Source organism: Callionymus lyra, chromosome 14 (genome assembly GCF_982586985.1).
Source record: "Callionymus lyra chromosome 14, fCalLyr1.hap1.1, whole genome shotgun sequence".
NCBI lineage: Eukaryota > Metazoa > Chordata > Actinopteri > Syngnathiformes > Callionymidae > Callionymus > Callionymus lyra.
In genome coordinates, this window is record NC_141831.1 from 23,406,130 (window position 1) to 23,418,940 (window position 12,811).

Genomic DNA, 12,811 nt, shown 5'->3' on the forward strand with positions numbered 1-12,811 from the left:
ATGTGTTGAGTCGAGTGTCTCTCAAATTGATCTTGTAACTCTATTGTACTCCTCAGCATGTGTCTGTTTGTACAAAACTCTCTTTGAATTGAAATATTTACATTAGAACATGTGCTTAAGCACACTAAACCACTTTGTTTTTAAATTTGAAGTTGGGTTATTGTAATGCTATTACTCCAGCCAGTTAAAAAGGGATTAAGGTCAGGAATGTGCTTGAGGCCAAATCAGCAGTTCTCTCCTGTCACTTACTATGTAAACAAGGCTGAAGCCAGAGAAGTAAATGATAGCTTGATGTAGTGTAAACCTAAATGACAAAGATCTTTGTTGACATTTAATTTATTAAGAATGTATGTCAAAATATTAGTTAACTGGGAATATTTCGACTTTACTTGTGTAGCTCATTAACTTGAGAATTTTCTGCCTGGTTTATCAAGCGTGTTTTTCAGCTGCTGCCTCTATAAAGGCCGTTTTAGCAACAGTTGAGGGTTAGCAGAAGTTGGACCAGTCATAATTCAAAAAATATTTAATTAAATTATACATTGAATGTTAAAATTTCTTCAACTATCTCTGCTAGGAAATAACGAAATAACAAAATAAGAGTGTAAAGCACATGCAAAGACGAGGTGGCATCTGAACATGCAGTCAGATAAGCGTGTGATAAACGGTTCAGTTAAACCACTAAAATGAATTTAATTAAGGAATTTCATTTTTTCCTCTTTCAGGCGGAAGTTCTCAGCTGCAACAAACGGTACCTGTGAAGAGGGGCGTGCTGAGAAAGTAGGAACCTGGGATTTTGTTGAGCCATCACAGAGGTCTTACTGCCACTGTTCCAGGTTTGTGTCTTAATCGAATGTGTTAATACATATCGTCAGCCTCCCAGTACATTTTCTAGCAGCAGCGTCACAGAAGAGTTATACACATGTCCCATTACTCTTGATATTTTTTTCCCAAAGTATCACAAATTCCTAAGAGTGACAGATTGCTGAAACCTCGACTGTGTTGTATATACAAGTCTGGCATTTTTATTTCCCACTCAGATGAGCATAATTTCCGGGAGAAATAATGGTTTGACTTCTGATGGAGCACTTAAGGGATATGGTGTTGGCAGGAGAAGTGCTCATGTTGCGTTCCACTTGATAAATGAGCTGAAAACATTTCTAGTCAGTCAATGTGTATCTCCTTAAATGCTATCTTTTCATCTGTGGAGAATGATGCCTGATGATACTTACTGACACCTCGAAATACACCAGTTACGCCAACGAACACCCACTCAGGAATCGTTCTTTTACAGACCGGTGTTCGTATTGTTTTGGTCTTTGCTTAGCATTTCCTCACTATCTTTAATGCATGTCAACTCACACTTACACTTCATGCCTTTCTCAATTCATTTGACACCGCAGCATTGCTGATTTTAGCGTCTCCGACACCTTCTCATCCACTAGCTTAACCTTGTCCATCATTCTTTGCTGCTCAGCGTTCACTTGTCTTGGCTCACAAGCTCGATCGAGCATCCTTATGTCCTATGTTATAATTCCTTTTAAAAAGTATAAATAAATCATTTGTTTTCAAGAAATAATATTACGAATATAAATTATTGTAGCAGTCAAACTGTGGCACATTCTCACAGCATTATTTGTAATGTTCGACGGCATATTATGATCCTATATCCGTCGAGACTGCTCATTACAAATTTGTAATTTGACGGAAACTTATTTTGAAGTCCTGTACTTTTTTGCTATGTAAATAAAACCTTTCATTGGGTTCAACAAGCTCTACATCCGCCTTGCTTTATGTTCTGATTACCACTTTTTATGTCGGATCTGGTGCTGGTGTGGTATCGACATGCCTCTCTAATTCTATTTAAGATGTTTACTTCAGTAAATATCCATGAATATTTGACCCGTCTCATTCAGGTATTCATATTTGATTATCTAGTCAGTAATATAGAGCATTAGATGCTCTTGTTTGTATTACTTGCTGTATTTCCTTCTTTAATAAATACAGCTGCTGTTGACACCCTGTTACACAAATTAGAAAACCAGATGAGCAAGAATGATTCTGGAGAATACTTTATGTAAAGATGTTTTGATTGTAGTAAACACATGCTTTGTGTTTTGTTTCTGCAGATACAAATCAATGAAGCAGCGATTGAACAGCAACACTGGTCAAGCTCCGCCAATGGGTCAGAGCTTGCAGCTGCCTGCCAAGCACAAAGCTGGCGGAGAGAAGCCAGAAAAAGTTGACAAACAGCAAAAAAGACCACAAATGCCCTTCCATCACAGAAGCCTTATCAGTGACGACACCATTCTTGACACTGAAACGACGGCAGGCCAGCGGCTGTCCATGAGAGGCCAAGATGGAGGAAGATACCCCAACATTCGCATGACGGACATGACGGCCATCAAAGCACCGCAGTTGCACAGCAGCGGGGTCCCCAATGGGTCATCAGATCAGACCAACTCCCCTCAACCCCCGCCACTAAGCCCTCACCCCTGCGATCGCGCCGACGAGTCAGGGGATGGGACAAAGCACCCCTCTTCCCCAAACAGCCATCGCTTTTACCAGCCTCAGTCGGACTCTTGTCTTGGTGGAGTTAAGAGTGGCAGTGACGAGCCTGGAGGGACCGGGGGCCTGACTCGGCACTTCAACTCGCACCACCACCACACATCGAATTCTAGCTACTCCGAACCGCCAGAGCCGACGCTTTATGTCGGCAATGGCGTCAACCTGGAGGAAGAAGGCGCTCACGCCGCGTGGAGGTTATTTAAGCTCCCACACAGGAAAGACGCTGATCTCCACACGCCTTTGCTGCCGTGGGACAAGTACAGAGATGAGACGTCGTCAGCACAGGACAGCCCAGTGTCCGTCACTGAGTAAGTGGCATTATAAGATATCACAACTTTAAAATTTTCACATTACTAATATGTGTCATGACTGAAACAGCCACCTAGATAGTCCATTCTATTGAGTCGTAATCCTCCCCAGCTCTAAATTGTGGCTAATCTGGCTGTACAGATGCACACCATCACCTCACACCATGCTGGGTGGAGTGAGCTCTGCGTTGTGCTACATGAAAACAGAATTATGGCAGTGAGGAACATGTTGTAAAGTCATTATTACATTACCTTGAGTGCCGGAGTGTTATTTAAATCCTTACCCCCTGAAAGGTTTTAGCCATCATTTGGACTCTTTCCATGAAAGGCTGACCTGGTTTCGCTCTCCTCTCTTTCATCAGGATAATGTCCACGTCACGATTGCCCCTGAAGGTGTCTGAAGAGCGCGTTCAGTTGTATCGAGTCAGGAGGAACCAATATCTCGCCGCTGCGATCACAGACGGAGACTACGAGCCTGAAGTGGACCCCTATGCTTTCGAAGAAGGAGATGTGAAATTTACCTTTTCTAACAGGAAAGATAAGGCAGGAGGGGAGAGGGACCCTGCCAAGAAACAGAAGGTAGGATCCAAAAGTATTGGATGGTTAGATTCACCAAGTTTGACTGAAATCATGGAGAAAAAAACAATCAAGCATCCAGCTGGGAACATCTCTATTTTTCAGACTCAATCTGCCTAATGTTTCAAACCATTACTGATGGTTTCTAACTGTTAGTAACACACATAAAATAACACTTTAAATGTCTGCTCAACCTTAGAATTGAGCATTTCCAATAGTAGTTGACGGGGTAGATGATAAAAGCACAAAAAAGTGGATATTTAAATGTATAAGATGATGACAATTACTTATCAACATTAAAAGTCAAATGCAGATGATGACTTTAAAAGCTTTTACACTCATGAGAACCCCGTAGAGCTACAGCAAATATTAGAGATTATTATTAGAGATCCTGGATATTACGATAACAACCAAAAAAACAAAAGTGTGTTGCTTTCTAAACCTTACGATAACTTGAAATATGCATACTAAATCCTATTGGTCAATTTGTGGTTAATACAAACATTACTAAATATGGTGACCCTGGTCTAGAAAGGCGCTTTGCAAATAACTTTTACTTACTTACTTGCTTACAGTTAATATTTATTTATTTCAACCTCATCTTGTGAGTTTAGTCAAACTTTGTGATGTTAAACAAGTGTACGCTTTTTTACATCTTGGCTTTGTATACATCATCAGAGTCATTGAATTACTAACTTAACTCATAGAAATGTTAATTAATTATCAATTTTCAACAATGGTATAACTTTATTCATGCACATTTTGTTCTATATACATCATACATGTACCGTAGTTTAGAGGATTGAACTATACATACATTTTCACCTGTAGTCCATCTACTTAAACAGAAAGTGAAAACGTATTCCAACAATATTCAGAATCAGAAACTTGGAAACAAAACATAAACATTGTAATACAATCAAACAATTTAAAGCTGTAATCACACAAGTTTCAGCTGATTAGACAAGATATATCTTCAGATGGAAAATCAGCAGGAAGAAAATTAAATTTTCATATTTCATCATTTTAGCCAGGACTCATCATCTTTTGTAAGATTCTCCCAACAATACCTTATTAGCTCTTGTTGCTAATCTAGTAAACGTCTTGGGTGTGCAGCAATGAAAGAAAATTCCTGTAGATGCTTTTGTGTCTTTGTTTGGCTTCATGGTTGCTGAACCATTTGACCAAAAAGTATTGGAACATGTTCTTTTTTCTCCTGTGGCTTTTGCAGACGAGACTGCCCAACTCATGTTTGGTGCCTCCAGTGGTGTGCGTAGTCCCTTAACAGTAGTCTGTGTGTGGAGCTGCTCCATTGTCTGCAGTAAATATAGGCTGGAAGACTTTGTGCGCCGGTCCAAGAGATATTTAAAACTCAAGAAAGTGGCTCCAGCAGAAAGATATGTCGTCTTATAAAAGTAGTGATGGTCTTCTGTGTTCTGCTGATGCCCCGCACACAGTTTGATGAGTGTGTAGAGGATGATAAGGTGCACCCACGGTGGCAGCCTTGATGTCAGACAGACTTGACGATATGTAAGAGGCGCTGCATGCACTTCCTTACCCAAGGCCATGCTGCTGATCAGAAGGTTCAAGCACCATTTCCTCCTATAGATTCTGGCCTTGAGTTTGAATGTCGTTCACTGCCAGGAATCTATTCTGAAAGACATACTGGTTAAACCAATCCTTGGACGGGTGAAAAAGGCCTGGAGTGCTATGAAATCAATAGCAAGAACGCAACATTTCTGTTCCCGTATAGAAAGGCTTAGCCCTAAACTACAAATACACAAACACACACAAACACACATGGACACACGTATTGATGTCTGGGTGGGAGCTAAGATGTCATATCTTACAATGTGATGCAGGAAATCTCATTCCCCTCAGCAAAAGCTTTGTCCCGCTTTCATTGTTTGTATTTGGAGTTCTTCTTGTTGCTGCTACCAGCATCATAATAATCTGTTTGATTTTATTGCGCTTTTGTGTTGATTTGAGAAGGAAACCACTTTGCAAATTCTCTCTGGCAGTGTTAATGCAGCCTGCTTTAGTTATGTAATGAGTCCCTTTCTACTCCATTGTGTATTCTTATGGCTTTCCGCTAAATTTGTTTTGGTCCCTCACAGGCACTATTGAGGTGATCAATTAAATTTTGCTCTAAGAAAAGCTTTAGAACAAAACTATGTCATGTGTGGAAAATAATGATTATAATATAATTTGTAATCCCTGTTTCTTTTTCTTTTTTTGATGACAGGGTGAAGATGGAGCATCATGTCCATCGGATGGTAAGTTTAACATGTGTTGCTAGCTTAGAGGTCATTTCTGTGCAAGTTACACTCAGTTAGTATATGAAGATGTATTTATGTGATGATGATCTGATGTAATTATTGTGTCGACCTATTACTACATCAATGTTTAAGATAACTAGGTTATTTATATTGAATTCATATCTAGAGATGTGATTAAATACATGAATGCACCACTCATTTAGAACTAGAATGGGTCAATAGAGCTGTATTTTGAGCATGTTTACTTTAGATCTGCATGAGGGAGAATGTTTCAGGTCTGACAATAACAGACTTTTATGATCAGTCAACCATTAAAGAAATAATTGAGTCTTGAGTTAGCTCGTATAACTAGCTTATATACGCTGTCAACCACTGATACATTTCAACTTTTCTATTTTGCAGATGCTCAGCGAGCAGCAGCTCACAACCGTATGGCATCCACCAGCCTGATCCATGAGACTGACCTGGTCGTGTCTATTGATGACCTGGACAACCTCTTCAACTCAGACGAGGATGAGCTCACTGTAAGTACCAATACATATGAATTATTTATCTTTTGAAAATTACCCAAACGAATAGTATAAGAATAACTGTTCAGCATCTCACAGGGTCACTTAAGGGTCACAGACATTATTCGTGTTTATTTAGAAAGTCTATAATTTGGCTCAACATCAGAATCAGACACTTTTATTGCCAGTTTTGTGAAGATTTCTTTTGGTGGTGGTACAGAATGAAAGAATGAATTATGCAATACCTGTGAACTTTGTATGACCCTGTGATGTGTTTTTGTTAGTCCGTTTTCCTAATACAAAAGAAGTCCATTTCATTTGTTACAAATTCAGGTATGCATAATGACAAACAATTGTTTTACATAATGGTTTTCTTAAATGTTTCTTCATCTTGACTTCAAAAACTTGAATTCAACTTTTGATTTTGTTGACAGCCTGGTTCCAGACGACCTGTCAACGGGAATGATGAGAAATTTGGCGGCAAAGAACCAAAATCCTCCAGCTTGGACCCTGTGTCATGTATCAGTACGTATCTCATCCCTTCAACCAGTGGTTCCAGTGCATTAAGATCAGGGAGGGGAGGCGCTACGAGCGAGTGCTGTACAGGTGTCGCTATGTATAGGCAGAATGAATAGCCATAGCATTATTTAATCCAAAATACCAAAAGAGTTGTTGATTCAATTATGCTGCAGCGAGCTGTCGCTACTGTGGTCAATCATGTAACAATGTTCTCATCACTGTCATATACATGCGATTTTTCTGAACGGCAGTTTCAACTTGAACTTGATGACAGAACTTCGGGGAGGGCAATAATTATCCAACCTAACTTATTAATGGTGCACACAGAACTGCAACCTCCCATGATGCATCATTGCCCAATAGTGAAAGCTGATTGGTCGCTACAATACTTTTAACATAATTTGCAACCACTAGCAGTTGGAATTTTGCACATGCATGCTGGAGTCACCAGGGGCGTTATTGGGGTTTATTAACACAAATACTTTATTTCCATAAACATTCATGTGCTTGTTTGAACTTAAAGTGCTCAGTAGTGGTGCTCAGAAGATTGTTTGATCGTCTCTGTGCTTCATTCATTTATAAGGCTCATCTGCACAACACACGCGTGTATTATTGTTACATTTATAGAATTAAATTATAAACAAATCATGTCATCACACATTAATATTATTCTGTTTTTCGAAGAGATTGCTTCGATCACATAATAAAAATTTGACACTCAGGCAAGTCTGGTATATCGAAAAAAACTTCTCCTGAATTTGTTACATAGTTGCCTTCAATTACTAATTAAAACATTTACTCAAAAATAAAAGTGAAGTGAACTTTCTTAGCTTCGCCCCCTAGTGGATACAAACATGCACGAGCCAGACGGCTGCCAGCTTTAAATTGTCTCGTTGCAGCTTATCTATTTAATGTTTGTTATCTTAAGTGCCTGTACTCCCCGGGTTATCCTGTACTAAACAGTCAGTTAAAGCTGTCTGTCCTTAAACCAAATCTTCCCTCAGCAAATACAGTCGTGTTCACAAAGTACATTTTTGCTGTTGAATACTTATCTTATTTTCAGGGATAGTTCACAGTCATGACTTTTGATTCTTATTTTTTGTTTTGAATCTAGGATAGTAGCTGCACATAATAAATCAAGAACAAATTAGTGTAATAAAGTAGTAAAAATCTGCTTCAAGTCTCAAGGTAATTTCAAATAATTTATATTGAAATAATGATTAATTTTGGATACTTTGATAAAAACATTTTAACGAGGACACAAGAAAATTACAATAAGCCTTTCCAAGAATGGATGCCTTTGTTGAAGCTTTTTTCAACATAAAATATGATCAAAATAGTGCGAGTTGATGCTCCATGCATCTTTTGAATCCAACAATTAAGTGTTTTAAAAGAGCATGATTAACCATTGTAAATTGTGGCTATTAAAAAGCCTGTACATTTGTGAAGGCATTTTCCTAATTTTCTGGGACTCCTGTATTTGTCTTATGTTGTAAGTAAGTAAGTAAGTAATATTTATTTATATAGCGCTTTTCGAGACCAGGTCTCTGCGTTATAGAGTTTTAAAATTTGTATGTATTTTTAACTGTGTATCGCTTTTGATTGTTCAAGCGTTTTGTGACCCTGGAGCTTTACAAATAATTATTACTTACTTACTGACTTACTAAATCAGATATGTTTGGGCCATGTTAATCTCTGTAGGTGGTCATTGGCTAATTTGATAATTCACAACAAGTGAAACCAACTATTTTTGTCTTATTAAAAGATTCTTCTCACTCATCAGATTCAGTAGATCTGCACCAGATGTTCCCCACACCGCCCTCCCTGGAGCAGCATATCATGGGCTACTCACCCATGAACATGTGCAGCAAAGAGTACGGCAGCATGGAGGCCAACTCAGGAATGACCATGCTGGATGGAACTTCAGCACTCGCAGGGCATTTTAAGATCGAGGTGGAGGAGAGCTTCTGCAGCCCAAAGCCATCAGAGATCAAGGTCGGTCTAAACTCTCAAGCTGGTTCTAAAAATGTCCCTGATGATGATGTAACACAAATTTTCTGTTCATTTAAAAGGATTACTCGTTCGTCTACAAGACGGATCTCTGCCAGGCTTTTGTTGGCTGCTCCATGTTTGCTCCTCTCAAGTCGTTACCAAGCCAGTGTGTACCACCTATAAAAATCCCAGAAGACAGCATCTACAGACCCAGCTGGAGCATGGGCAGAGAGATTCTCCACTCTGGGCCCCTCATGACAATCCTCAACAAGGACAGGTAAGAAGCAGTTTTGACTTGAAGAGTCGAGATGAATTCACGATCAATTTAAAAATAACGCAATGTGGAAAAGTGGAATGCTGGTGGAATCATAGTATATCTGTCAATCCCTTGCAGTCTTGTTTTTTTTATGAATTTATTTCAGGTCATTTAAGTTTTACTTTTTATTTTATCTAGTGATTAGTAATTTGCTCTAGTTTTGGTCAATGGAAAATGTTATTTAATCATGTGGGGCAGTTGTATTTAATCAATCAATAAAGTTTAAATACACGGTAGGTTAGACAACACCAATTTTTAATTTACCTAAACCATTTCAAATTTTCAAAATGATTGTTATTCTAAAATTGCCTAAATATAAATGAGCAATAGCATCCACACAGAGCCTCGCCCCCTAGTGGATAAAACAAGAACCAACACTAGAGTTCTATTCCATAAGCTTTTGGTTTTCTACAGTTCATTCAAATGCATAGAATACATACAATTACAAGTTATTTTTACACCATTAGATGCATGATGTCTGAAGGTACCAACGCTTTGTCAGTAGTTTTATAGTTTTTATTTATGGATTTCAGAATAGAAGAGCAAACTTGATCACAAGTTGTGTTTGTGGGGTCATTTGCAGTTCATCGAATGCTTATATATATTTTGTGCGCTCTAACCACATGTTTGTGTACGCACACATCACAGATCAACTGCCACATGTTTAGGGCTTTCTCTCCACATCATGTTCTACATAATCCCAGGCTCCTCTTATTCAAAATACTACTCCAAATACAGCCCAACATTCTTGGTGGAACTTCAGTGAGGCGTTTTAATTTGGGCTCAGAGAAGACATGCCAAAGCTGCACTGGCATTTTGTGTGCAAGGAAGCATGTACTTACACTATGTCTCTCCCCATCCCCACACACACACACACACTCCGGTCTCTTCCCTTACGCAGGAGCTCAGTTTCCCATGCATGATTGCCTCTGGTGCAGCAGGGAAACGAGTGTAAAAGCTTTCTTGGTGGAAGATGGGGATTATGACAGTGGAGGTGGGCCCTAATGACTGCTCGATGCAACCTCAGTGCTGAAAGCTGCTTAAGAGTGTTTCTAATGGCAAATCTGCACCTCTCTTCACACTCAGTTAAACAGCTCATCTTGTAGTTGAATATTGATTTATAAATATGGACGCTTCATTGGATGTATATTTGGAAATCTCAGCAGCTCAGTGGTTTCTCCGTGAAACAGACTTTTGAGTAAGTGCCCAAATGAGATTGGTTCTATTCGTGTGTTCTGAAGCATTTAATTCAGAACAAACATCAACTGGGAAACAAATAAAATGGCCCGGAGCAAAGGCCGCTGCATTTCCTCCAGTGGATTGTTGAGTGGAAATGGGTAGAGCACAATAAACAAGGTTAGAAGGTTAGACTGTCTAACAGCTGTGTTGTAACTGTGGCAGAGCTGGAGTGAAGAGAATGTTGTCATATTTATTATGCAGTTTTAAGTGAACACTTGATTTTCATTTTAATAATCAAGATTCTAATGATTATTCACAATGATAAGATTGATTAAATGTTGAGACTTAACTCTATAAAAGTGTGAAATCTTCATTGATGTCAATTTCAAGACCCACATCGTACACTGGCGTCTGGTGAAGGAGAGGCACTGGAACTCCTTCCCCCTGGACACAGGCCAGGGGTTGTTCCTCACATCACACAGCCTGGTACAGGGTGTTCTCCCTCCCACCTCTCGTTGCTTACCACTGTAGAATGCAGACCCAAAAATAGACCTTACCTCAGAGGACTCTTGAAATGTTTATGGAATGTCTTCCCAAATCCCTCAGCTTCCTCCCGCTCCTCTTTCATTCATCCACTAAAATTGTGCCTTTTGAGCTTTTTTGAGAAGGGTTTACTGTTCCTTTCTTGGTTACTTTTCATATTCCACTTGTAAACAGTGTTGACCCATTTCATTGTCAAGTTAGTTTTGATTTCATGATTTTGTGGTGGTAAATTCCTATTTTACAGCATTCAACACAGTATGCCAAATCTTGCCCATAAAGTCGTTTTAAGTGGCCCACTGGATAAGGCATTCTAAATATAATCTAAAGTAATGTCCATGTTGGTATTGTTACCCTTAAAGAAGCCTGTGATCAATATGTGAGACGGAGACTTCCAATCCAAACTAATGGACGTGTTTAGAAAAAGACAAAGGATAAGACAATGATTAAAACAGATCCAGCCTCCAAAAGAATGTTAAGATAATATCACAACCAGACTCAAACTTCCTGTTACAGAGAGTTTGCTAAATGTACTTTTTTTTATTACCCTATTTAAGACTTTGGCCCCTTTGTGTTATTGAGTCAAATACCCCTAGTCCACAAAATGGTTGAGAAATTAAATGAATAAATACGGATTAATTAAGTATATACAGGTCAAGGTCTCATGTCTAAACACATTCTTTTTTTTTTTTTTCCTTCAGTAATGTCACAGGCGGGGGCAGCGTCATGGACCAGGACTACAACCAGAGCTACACCCCTCAGACTCACACGCCCTTCATGTCAAACAGTGCTCCGCCCAGCAACAGCGGAATCCTGCCTTCACCCGCCACTCCTCGTTTCTCCGCTCCACGAACGCCACGCACCCCGCGGACACCCAGGGGGCCCTCCAGTGTCCAAGGCTCACTCAAGTACGAGAACTCTGACCTCTATTCGCCAGCGTCCACCCCTTCTACCTGCCGGCCCATTAACTCGGTGGAGCCCGCCACGGTACCTTCCATCCCGGAGGCCCACAGTCTGTACGTCACTCTCATCCTGTCAGAGTCGGTCATGAACCTCTTCAAGGACTGCAACTTTGACAGCTGCTGCATCTGCGTGTGCAACATGAACATCAAAGGGGCAGATGTGGGTGTTTACCTGAGCGACCCGGTCAGCGAGGCTCAGGAAGCCTGCAGCTGCGGCTTTAGCGCCGTCGTCAACAGGCGCTACGGCAACGGTTCAGGCCTCTTCCTGGAGGATGAGCTGGATATCATCGGCCGCGGGTCGGATGTAAGCCGGGAGGCTGAGAAGCGCTTCGAGGAACTAAGACTCTCCTCGCAGGACAGATGTGGCGTCGGACGGGGCGACCGCGTCCCTGATGAGCTGATCCTCCTCCTGCAGGATCAGTGCACCAACCCATTTTCACCCATCTCGGTTTTGGAGCATGACGTGGTGACCAGAGGGCCGAACGGAGCCCCTGCTACTCCCTGTGTACGGGTGGAGGAGCGGGACTACTGCAGTGACTGCTACATGGCTCTGGAGCATGGCCGACAGTTCATGGACAACATGTCGGGAGGAAAAGTGGACGAGGCTTTGGTGAAAAGCACCTGTTTGCATCAGTGGTCGAAACAAAACGGTAAACATCCCACTGTAACTTTTATAAAGTCAATGTCATCTATAAAACTATAAAAGCAGTATTTACTGTTGTTTAGCAGAAGTCACATATTTCTGTTGTTTAGCAGAAGTCTGCATTAACACCTTTACTGACTGTTTGCAGGCATGTAGGCTGATGTGCAGGAAATTGAATAGAATTTCTTCATTGTTTTAGGACATTGTTGTAAAGTGCTGCCCAGTCGGCAAATAATACAATACACTGTACAAAAAAGGAAATTTAAGAAGAAAAATAAGTCGTTTTAAATACATCTTTAAAGAAATGTATTGTAATTAAATCTACAAAAGTAAATGAATGTAGTAAGTTTATACCTGTCGCACCTCCTCCGGTGCTCATGAATCAGAGGCAGGGTCATTGCGTACATAAAATAAAATAAAAAA

The 12,811-nt window shown here is 40.2% G+C and overlaps 1 protein-coding gene across 2 annotated transcripts in view; it reads left to right on the plus strand.

The window, feature by feature from the left end:
- med13a (mediator complex subunit 13a) overlaps positions 1–12,811 on the plus strand; it is a 49,676-nt gene that overhangs the window by 29,342 nt on the left and 7,523 nt on the right. For both annotated transcript variants that reach the window (XM_087808291.1, XM_087808292.1), the window contains exons 8-16: positions 723–833; positions 2,127–2,873; positions 3,236–3,452; positions 5,695–5,725; positions 6,131–6,252; positions 6,672–6,762; positions 8,540–8,751; positions 8,829–9,025; positions 11,485–12,395. In XM_087808291.1, the coding sequence (XP_087664417.1) occupies positions 723–833; positions 2,127–2,873; positions 3,236–3,452; positions 5,695–5,725; positions 6,131–6,252; positions 6,672–6,762; positions 8,540–8,751; positions 8,829–9,025; positions 11,485–12,395 (2,639 nt within the window). The remainder of the gene's footprint in view (positions 1–722; positions 834–2,126; positions 2,874–3,235; positions 3,453–5,694; positions 5,726–6,130; positions 6,253–6,671; positions 6,763–8,539; positions 8,752–8,828; positions 9,026–11,484; positions 12,396–12,811) is intronic.